This window comes from Suricata suricatta, chromosome 12 (assembly GCF_006229205.1).
Source record: "Suricata suricatta isolate VVHF042 chromosome 12, meerkat_22Aug2017_6uvM2_HiC, whole genome shotgun sequence".
Classification (NCBI taxonomy): domain Eukaryota; kingdom Metazoa; phylum Chordata; class Mammalia; order Carnivora; family Herpestidae; genus Suricata; species Suricata suricatta.
Genome location: NC_043711.1, coordinates 12151395 through 12161969, shown reverse-complemented (window position 1 = coordinate 12161969; position 10575 = coordinate 12151395). Strand labels below are relative to the sequence as shown.

Below are 10575 nucleotides of genomic sequence, written 5' to 3'. Positions count from 1 at the left end.
GAAGGGGGAAGAAGTGGGGGAATGGGGAAGAAGAGGAGGGACAGAATGACACAGGCCCAGGGGAAGGCAGTCTACAGGGGACGAGAGCCCGATCAACACCCAGACACACCAGTGCCACTACAAGGAGAAGCGGGTGGGGTGCCAGGGCTCGGGCACGGGCACACCTGAAGGCAGGCAGCGGTGTCCTGGGGCACACACACACACAGGCCCCCCCCGCCCCCGTGAAGCAGGCTCCAGGCTCTGAGCTGTCAGCATAGAGCCTGATGTGGGGCTCGAACTCATGAGCTGTGAGATTATGACCTGAGCTGAAGTCCGCCGCCCAACCAACTGAGCCATCCACAAGCCAACTTATTATTTCTCATATCTCTTCTGACCACACTTGAGGTGCTTGTATCATTTAACCTCCCTTGGGGTGATGCCCAGGAAGGGGATGATTGGCTTGGAGTGAGCCTGCGTGCGTGCCCTTCCCCTCACGGCCTCAGGAGCCCTGGGTTTCCATTTTTGTTTTGTTTTTGTTATTTCCCATCGTTTCAGCTAGGATTTATGTTATTCTATAAGTGGATCTTACAGTTGTATCATTTGGGTTTCTTTTCATCATTAGCTGGGTTTAACATTTTGTAACACTGTAAAATTTCTTTAAAATATTTGAAAATTTTATTTTAGATAATAAGATTGTGTTAGTGGGGGGTGGTTGGGGGGGTGGAGAGAGAGAATCTTAAACAGGGGCTCTATCCCACGACCCCAAGATCAAGATCTGAACTGAACCCAAGAATTGGATGCTCAACTGACTGAGCCTTCCAGGTACCCCTTTGGAGTGTTTTTAAGTCACAGTGAATTTTACCTGTGTTAGTGATCTGGCCTGTACTGCGAATAACAACCTAAGGAATATTTTTAAGGGAGAAGGGCTATGAATTTGGTTTGGTTTGGTTATGCTTTAAAACGGGCTTCAATCTTTGTTTTGGAGAAAGTTTCTTTCTCTGCCTGCCCGACAGAGAGTGCACACATCGCAGTGTGTCTTTAGATCTCCAAATTCCAGCACCTGGGGTGTCCCCAGGCCTGGAGCTGGTGTGGTGAAGGGACATGCGTGGGGTCTGGCATGAATTAAACTTTTGTGCTCAGTGTTGGTCTCGTGGGATCAAACACCTCTTGGAAAACTTATGCATTGGAAGAGAACTCATCAGAAGAGATTTATTTTTCACCATGCTCGGCTCGGAAGTGACCTCAGAAAGAGCAGTCCGGGTCACATCACTGCAGCCCCGGAAAGAGCAGGCCTGCGCCTGGCCGCCTGAATGTTGTTCTCTTTTGTGTTCCCAGGCAATGCACTTGGTGTACCGAGCCCTCGAGAAGGAGCCTGTGCCCTCCGTCCTGGCCCCCTCCCTCATCCCACCTTCCAAGAGAAAGAAGACGGTGTTCCCAGGAGCTGTGCCCGTCCTGCCCGCCAGCCCCCCGCCGAAAGACAGCCTCCGCTCCACACCCTCGCACGGCAGCGTCAGCAGCCTGAACAGCACGGGAAGCTTGTCCCCCAAGCACAGCCTCAAGCAAACACAGGTACGGGGTCTGCTGCTCGGAGCAGCCGCTGGCACCCATAGAGGCCGGCAAGTCCTTGCGACCCCGAAAGGAGTGATTCCGTTTTTAACTGTCATACCTTTTATTTTTTATTATTTGTCATTTATCATTTGTTTTAGAGCATGCACACGGTGGGGAGAGGGGCAGAGGGCGAGAGAGAGAATCTCAAGCAGGCTCCATGCTCAGCACTGAGCCTGATACAGGGCTCGATCCCACAACCTGAGGTCCGTCTGAGCTGAAATCAAGAGTCCGACACTCAAACTACTGAGCCACCGAGGCACTCCTGGGATTACAGTTTTTAGAACAGTATTTATGATTGGTATGTTAGTCTGTTGGAGTGTAGTGGAATACCACAGAATAGGTGACAATGACTGCTTCTCACCGAAAAACTGGAGTCTGGGAAGTCCAAGATCCACGTGCCAGCAGGTTCGTTGTGTGCTGAGGGTCCAGTGAGGGATCACAGATGGCCTTGTCTCGCCGAGTCCTCACTGGTGGGAAGGGGGAGGGAGCTCTCTCAGGTCCTTCTTATAAAGGCTGTGATCCCATCGTGGGGCTCCAGCGCCCTGATCTAGTCATCCTGTGGAGGCTTTGCTTCCTGATACCCTCACATGGGGTTAGGGTTTTAACACACGAGTTCTGGGGAGGGCTTGGGGCACCGACGTTCAGCCCGTAGCAACAGGAATGCAAAGTTACGTTTCTCATTCATTTGCACACAAACACTGCCCTTCCTCAGACACCGGCAACTCGCTCCCACCTCTGGGCTCTTTCCTCCATCTCTGTCCCCCGTGCCTCAGGCAGCATATCTGCTGGGCGCATGTGTTCCCCGATCACACCCCAGCCCTCTGCCTCGTGAGGCCTCTGATCACGGGGCACCTTCTCGGGGGCCCTGGCGTGACCACAGCCAGCGCGCCCTGGGCTCTGTGCATCCTGTGATGTAGATTCCCACATCTGGCTTGTAGTGTAGTTAATTGTGTATCCTCGGTCCCCTCCCCACCCCCACCCCCACTCCCACCCCCACCCTAGCTTCACGGGAACAGTTAGCCCTTGATTATAATCTCTGCGTCAGAACAGTCACAGGCACTTTGATGCTCAGTAAACGTGTTGAGCATCCAGTGGGCAGCGGAGGCATCTGTTTCCTGTTAGGAGGACAGTGTGGGGGCTCTGCCTCCCGGTGGGCAGCATCTTCTAGATCAAAGAGACGTGCTCTGACAAATGTGGCATGCCACCGGGGGCTCTTTTATAAAAGAGCACCTCTGAGCTGCTCTGACACACGGAAGAACAGGACCATGAGTCCGTCCCGAGTCATTGCCGCTCTCGCTCTCTGTGGTTTCAAAGGCAAAGCTGCAAAGGTGACACAGAGGCCAGGCAGTACTGCCACGCAAGTTCAGATACGAGCGATTCAAGTGGAAATGTGTCGTGTTGGCCTTGGCCTGTCAGTCAGGGGCTCTGTCGGCTGGGCCTGCCTGCGGCGCTCGCTGGGCCCCGTTACCTGTGGGGGCCCCACGGACACTTCCAGACTGCAGATGTCTTGTGGTGCTTGGTCGGATTGCAGAACACACCTACGTTTTGCAACAACCATCAGGAAAATATGAAGAAAGAAGATTTATCACTCACAGGTCCTGCAGAGTACATGTCATACCCAGGGCCACCACTGCAAGGTCACGGGCAGAGACAGTGAGGTCGGGCCTGGGACTCTGCCTCTTTTGGGGTCGAGGGTGGGGACCTAGGGTTTCTCAAGTTTGCTCTTCATTGGTGAATTTAAGATGGAAGAGTGGGAATGAAAGCAGGGGAAGGGAAAAGCAGGGTCACTCAGACGGCCAGTCACCCAGGTCCCTGGGGCTAGTCAGCGGGGGCCGTCATGGGCCGGCCTGGCACTGCTGGCTCTGTGGCTGGCAGTGTGTTTATCTGACGCGGATACTTTTGGAACAGGTGTCTCAGTGGTCAGAAGCTTGGTGACAGGCTCTTAAACTACAGTAAAAACCTCGCACTGTCAGGCACTTAACGCTACAGAAATAGACAATCACACAGTGATTCCTCTTGCCAGTGACATCATTGTAAAATCGAGCATTTGGCCTGGTGGTGGCGGTGGGGCGTTGGTGGCTCATTTTCCAGGGGCTGCTGCACCGTTGAGTAAGGGTCCTCTTAGAGAGGGCTGAGGAGGTGTGGTCAGGGCGGAGGGGCTCACACACTCCCCATCACTGCCGCCGCCGGGTGGAGAGGCACAGGTGACAGGCTTCCCCCTGGTTGGTGATCACGTGGCCAGTGTCCAGATGGTGCCGTGTGGGCATCTTCTGCTCAGTGGCCCACCAGCCATGCCCAGCACTTCCTGGGGATGCACAGCGACTGTGGGACTAGCCTCTGCCGTCTGTGGGGGATAGAGGATAGCATGGCAATAAACTGAGGAAGGTCGGGGAGCTGTGTGACGCAGCACAGGGCCCCGCCTGGGAGTACTGGGGTGTGGGAGGGGTGTGCTCCTGTGGGTGGGGTCAGCTGGAAGGGCACTGATGAAGTGTGATGCCCGAGCTGAACCCTCAGTGACAGAGAGTCAGAGGACTAGCATGTGTGGAGGCTCTCTAGTGGGAGCCTGTAGAAACAGGAAGAAGGGTGGGGGTGGAGTCAGAGGGGGCCAGGGCTGGTAACTGGGACCTGCACGAGCCATTGTTTTCCGGGACAACCTAGGCCTTGTGTCTGCAACCTTTTTGCCAAGAGTTCTAATTACTTACCATGGGTTAGGTTAGTGCTGATAGGTTTTACTGACAAGGAAGCAGGTGGGGCCAAAGTTGCTGACAGGTGCGGATTGGCTGGCCTTGTAACCCCGAGACGTGGTGATCTGGTGACTCTCCCCAGGTCCTGGGAGCCTGCTGCCGATTTCAACTAGACCTGTCTTACCAGGGTCCTCTGTCGGGGCGGGGGAGGGAAGAAGAGGGTGTGCCCCCTTCCCTAAGGATGGGGGCGCTGGCGGGATCACAGACAGGAGATGGAGCAGTCACCTTGCTGTCTCCCCTCCACTCACCTCACCACCAGGGCCTCTCCTCACGGCCGGCTGCGGGGTGCAGTCACTTCCAGCTACCACAGTCTGTTCCCATTTACCAGGGGCCCGCGGCTGCCAAACCAACGCCTTCTGGACACCCAGCTCCGAGGCACAGGCTGTTCACGTAGGATTTGTAACCAGCTGGGCTTCGGAGGTTTGCTGCCGCCGTGCTCTGAGACCCCAGAAATCAGGCAGCAAGCTCCTTTTGTTTGCACGCTGAACGTTAGGACTTTTGTCGTCCCAGAGTTGTACTCTCTTGGCACCTGGGGAGTACAGAGACCGATGCCCCCCTCAGCTTAGCCTGCCTGACCCACTGTTACTTCTTCTTTGGGTTTCTTGACATCTGAGATTTAGCTCGCTCCAGACACTGGACTTAAAGACGGCAAGCTTTTTTTCACTAGAGATCCTTTACGTGAGTCTTCATACCTCCCCCGACGTGGCTTACAGGATTCACATACTGGGACACGTAAAACGCACGTCTCTGAACTCTTACTGCCTGAGCCCTTGCTCTTTGAATTTGGCCCATAGATTCTGATAAATCCATGGCGGACTAAATCATACCACTCCCTGTCCCAAATCCTGGAACCGGAATGATACGGGTCACCTGGTGTCCCTTGCTTCCCACCCTTGCTCTCTGGATTCCCGGTGCTTGAGTCAGGCTCCCACTGGATTGGGATATCTGTTCAGAAGAAGCAGATAAGGAAAACCTTTCCTAGAATGCCGGACAAAGGTGCCATGGATCTTGTTCAGTGAGCATGCCAAAGGTCAGAACTGATGGGCCCTGGTGAACCCTCAGTGGCATTTGCCTTTCTCATGGAGACCTGAGCAGGTGGTGTGAGCGGTCCCATGTGCAGCAGCTGGCCACGCCCCATGGCTGCAGACGTGACCCTGCTCTGGGCTCCCAGATCCTCAGCTCTGTCTGCCTGTGCAGCACCCTTGAGGGTGATGGGGCTTTGCGCGTGGAAGGCATGTTTGTCAGGGGCCTGGGCTCCTCCACTGGCACTAGGGAGCCCCGAGTGCCTGCCCATGAGTGTGGGGTATGCACCGACACCTCACGGGAGGTCGCTGTGTCCCGGGGAATGGAGTCAGGGACGGGTTGGAGTGCAGGATCCTGAACCGAGGCCATGGAGAATACTTCTGGCAGCTGCAGAGAAGCGTTTGCAGGCAGAAATTGAGAGGCCAGGGGACAGGTTGGTTCTCAGGAGGCCATCCTTCTAATGAGGACTGTCAGGAAGGTCTTGCCTGGGGCGCATGAAGTCTCCTCTTGGAAGGAAGTCATTGGCTTCCTTCCAGCCCCTTGGGCCTGCTGGGTCTTTACCTCCCTCTGAACACAGGAGAAGGGGCACTGTGTTGGGGGGGACAGTGTCCGTCGACCACCAGGTGACACTGACCGAGTTTGTGTTCACTGCTCTCTGCCTCAGTTTCCCTGCTTAGAGAATGGGGATCCTGTCTGCCCTCTTGCTTCGTGGAATCGTGCTGCCCAAAAGCACGGAGGGCTGCTTTCGTAGTCTTTGCATCGGGAGCGTGTGAAAGTGCTTTAACAGCATGTGTTTATGGTTTACAGTCTAGAAGCTCTGGACTAATGGTTTTGAAACCCTTTTCAGCCAACGGTGAGCTGGGTGGTGCCAGTTGCCGATAAGATGCGATTCGACGAGATCTTCCTGAAGACCGACCTGGACCTGGATGGCTACGTGAGTGGCCAGGAGGTGAAGGAGATCTTCATGCACTCGGGCCTCACCCAGAACCTTCTAGCACACATATGGTAAGGACGAGTAGCTGGAGGTCTGCTCCCTAGGGGCCTACCTGGGTACAGGTAATGGCCGTGCGGCTCTGAGGAGCCCCGAGGAAACGAGGCTTGTGCTGAGGAAGGGCGGGTGGCCTCCAGGGCCTGGGGCTCAGGGCCTTCCCCTCTGCCCGTTACTTAACCCTCAGCAGGCTGAGGGGCTGCTGAGTGAGGTCCGAGTGTGAAGGCCCTTCCCCGGTATCCTGGGCATGTCCATTCACTCTCTGCCTGGTTAGTCCCTCTGGAAAGCTCTGGGGTGATTTGCTTGAGTGTCTGGGGCGAGTTCTTGGTGGTTCTAGCGGGAGGCCCTGCCTTTGCCACAGCTGGTCAGGGCGCAGACACCGGCCTGCCCCTCTGGGGCGAGTGGCGGTGCGTCTCCCGGGGCGCTAGCGAAGCCGCCCTGGACAGTGGGGGCTGCGGCGCCTCTCCTGGAGGCCTGTGAAGGTCAGAGACTCCGCTCTCACCAGGAGGGGTGAGGGGTCAACAGGACTCTGGTCCGCACCTGAGGCCCAGCCCCGGGGACTGCTGCACCCCCACTTTCCTTCCGGGTATGCCGGAGTCGTCTCCAGGGCGCTGGACAGCTCCTTTGGTAACTGGCCGGTGGTGAAAGTCACTTTCTAGCTTTGTCCCCAGGGCTTAGGGGTTCACTTGCGAGTCACAGGGAGGAAATTTCCATATAATTCTGGAGAAGTGAACCCCTGCAAGCAAGAGCAGTGACTTTTATTTTATCTTATTAATATAATTTATTGTCAAGTTAGTTAACATATCCCAGCAGTGCCCTCCTCAGTGCCTATCACCCATTTCCCCCTCTCCCCCTGCCCTCCCATCAGCCTTCAGTCTGTTCTCTGTATTTAAGAGTCTCTTATGGGTTTGCCTCCTTCTCTGTTTGAAACTGTTTTCTCCCTTTTCCTTCCCCCATTGTCCTTTCTTCCACATATGAGTGAAACAAATGACATCTGTCTTTCTCTAACTGACTTATTTCACTCAACATAATACCTTCCAGTTCCATCCACATTGTTGCAAATGGCCAGATTTCATTCTTTCTCATTGTCATGTAGTACTCCATTGTGTGTATAAACCACATCTTCTTGATCCATTCGTCAGTTAATGGACATTTGGGCTCTTTCCACGATTTGGCTGTTGTTGAAAGTGCTGCTGTGAACATTGGGCACACGTGCCCCGCTGCGTCGGCACTGCTGTGTCCTCGGGTGAATTCCCAGCCAAAGAGCAGACAGCACGGTACTCGGTAGCTTGCGGAAATAGCTGCCCTTGGCGATAACTCATAGACGTCCACGCTGTGAGGGGAGGCCCCAGCCTGAGAAGACAAGCTGTCCCTTCAGGGGGGTGTGGCCCCTAGAATTAGTCACCAGAACAGCGGGGGGAGGCCGGCTGCTTCTGGCAGGTCAGCAGCAGTCATTCTCAGCCCTTTCAGATCTGGTGCCCCTTTCTGGAAACCGATAAAATGCACGTCCCTTTATCACCCTGAAGTGGACGTGCCTGTGGTTCAGAGGTAGTGATGCGCCGTCTGACCGTAGTATCGGGACAGTACCTCCACTGCCAGTGACGCAACAACAGGTGAGCGGTACGGTGAAATCGCGAATACACTTGGATTAGAAGAGGGACCGCAGAAAGCACTGCGTATAAGGAGCAAAGGGAAAAGACAGGATGAGCAAGCTCTAGAATAACCACTGGGCTTGTCTGTGGGGGCTCTGGGGGGCAGACAACACGCCGCTGGCCGGGCCCCTGCGTCCTGGCCTCCGAGCCCACGCTCCCCCAGGGACCGGAGCAGGAGAAGGCTCAGCCCAGGAGTGGCTGTGGGCCAGGCGAGCCGCAGGACCGACCCCTGCGGGCAGAATCCTCACACCGCGCCTTCAGTCTGCGCAAAAATGAAGACATTTTTAAAGCAGCATGTGTCAGCGATACTCAGTGGGGTCTCTGCCCCTTGGGCCCCGTTCATTGGCTGTTCGGCCCTGAGCCTGCTTGCCACGTGCAGTGGTTTCGTCCAGTGGCTTCGCCGCGAGTTAGAGGGCGGTGCCGCTGCTCTGCAGTCACTACGCGCGGTGGGAGGTGGGACCTGTGCAGCAGCCAGGGTGAGGCACTTTTGCACATGTGGAGGCCTTGTCCTACTGCGTGAGGCTTTCCTTCCCGCAGCGCCAACTCCTCTGTTGTCCGGCTGGCTGTGAAGCCTCTCCCCCCGGCTTTGTGGGAGTTCAGGGTGCTGTTGGCGTGGGAGCTGCCTGGCCTGTTGGCCAGGATGCCCAAAGGCCACGGGAGCAGGGCCCCTTAGTCATGAGGACTGTCCTGTGCAGCATGGCGATATGTGGCTGTCCAGGCCCCAGCTCCTCGTGACAATGATTCCAAATGCTGCTTCTGTCCCCCCCATTGAAACCAGCAGCTCAGGCTGCTCGGATAACCCAGCGCTGCAGGGACTTGCTAAAGATCCCAGAGTGCATGCTGGAGCCCAGCTTTCATTTCCACCAGAGCGGCTCGGTACGGGACCCTCTCTGTCTGCTGCGCACACGCCTTAAGGAGCTGGTTGCATTTCCAGGCATTGCTGATGAGGTCTTCCCAAAGGCCCATCGCCTCGGACTGTGGGGTGGGATTTGTGGTTCTCCAGCCAGGTGGGGCCCACTTCCTATGCCGACAGCCCCTCCTTAACCAGCCGTTGGGCCAGATGCCTGGTGGCGGGACCGCTGTCCTCCAGCCGGATGTTCCACAGCAGAGGACTTGCCTCAGTGTCCCGCTGTTTGTATTGTCACCATTCATTTTTTAGGTGGATGGGCTCTGTGATTTGTACTTCCCAGGCAGGGCTGAATTCTTGTCCCGGAGGTCTAATTAGCGTCCCGTTCCTCCCAGGGCCCTGGCTGATACGAGGCAGACGGGGAAGTTAAGTAAAGACCAGTTTGCATTAGCCATGTACTTCATTCAGCAGAAGGTCAGCAAAGGCATTGACCCCCCTCAGGTCCTCTCACCAGACATGATCCCGCCCTCGGAGAGAAGCACTCCCATCCAGGTGAGTACCGCTGGCCTGTGCGTGTGGCTCCTGCAGCCTGCCACCAGGTGGCGGCAGTGGCCCATGTGAGCAGGCCAGTGCCCTGCGAGGTAGCCTACCTTCTGGTGGCCCTGGTCTTTACCGGGGGCGGGGCTGGGGTGGGGTGCCGGCTCACTTCTGCCTCCTGCCTGTGAACTGGAGATAGCACGATTGTATCACTCCTACTAGGGCCTGCTGGGTGGTGAGGTCAGCTTGTCAATTTTTTTTAAGGTTTTATTTTTAAGTAATTTCTATATCCAGTGTGGGGCTCAAACTCACAGCCCTGAGATCGAGAGTCATGTGCATCATGGACTGAGGCAGGCAGGCGCCCCTTGACCTGTCTGTTTTTAATCCTGCGTCTGAATTTGGTTCCAGGACGGTTCAGGTTCTCTTGGATCAGGGGAGTTCACTGGCGTGAAGGAGCTTGATGATATCAGTCAAGAGATTGCGCAGTTACAAAGGTGCGTTGAAGCTCCTTCCCCTCAGAATCCGAACCTCCCGCAGCCCTGTCCCAGCTCATTACCACCAGCACCAGGCTTGTGAGGCCCACGGAAGGCCGACCGTCCCAAGTGGGTGCAGCAGAAATGAAGCGATGCACATCCCCCGGGTTCCTGAATTGACTTAATGATCTCCAGTGACGGCGCCCTCAGTTGGAGCCTGTGTGGGCTGTAGGGCCTCAGGCAGGATGTTGGTAGGCTGCCGCAGGCCCTGTCCCCGCCCTCGAGATGGCCTTGTTCCCCCTCCGCCCCCAGGGCAAGTTAACGGGAAGACAGTTAAACTGAGGGAGGCTTCGTGTCCAGGTCTCTGGCTCCTCTCTGTGCCTGCTGCCTCAGTTTCCCCATCCAGAAACATGGGCTTTGGATGGGGTGTCTGCCCTCTCAGAATCTGGGATAAAGAGATGCATCCACTTCTGCATGCCTCTGGGATCCTTTTCAGAGCAGCCTTCTCCCTCCAGTTAATTCTAGGGGAGGGAGAAGGGCCTAGAAAGTGCCTGGCCCTCCATGGGCAGAGTCAGCGAGGGTGCATTGAGCCCTCCTCACCCCGGACATCGCTCTGACTTCCTCTTCCCTCTGCTCGAGGGGCTCGGCCGGTCTCACTGGGAGCAGTGCCTCATCGTAGCCACAGATTCGATGATGGCAGGGATGAGGTAGAGGGTGTGATCAC

General features: G+C 56.0%; 1 protein-coding gene across 12 annotated transcripts in view; it reads left to right on the top strand.

The window, feature by feature from the left end:
• Positions 1-10575, top strand: part of EPS15L1 (epidermal growth factor receptor pathway substrate 15 like 1) — an 84923-nt gene that overhangs the window by 25834 nt on the left and 48514 nt on the right. For all 12 annotated transcript variants that reach the window (XM_029916669.1, XM_029916670.1, XM_029916667.1 and 9 more), the window contains 4 exons: positions 1315-1548; positions 6202-6359; positions 9237-9393; positions 9787-9872. In XM_029916669.1, coding sequence (XP_029772529.1) covers positions 1315-1548; positions 6202-6359; positions 9237-9393; positions 9787-9872 — 635 coding nt within the window. The remainder of the gene's footprint in view (positions 1-1314; positions 1549-6201; positions 6360-9236; positions 9394-9786; positions 9873-10575) is intronic.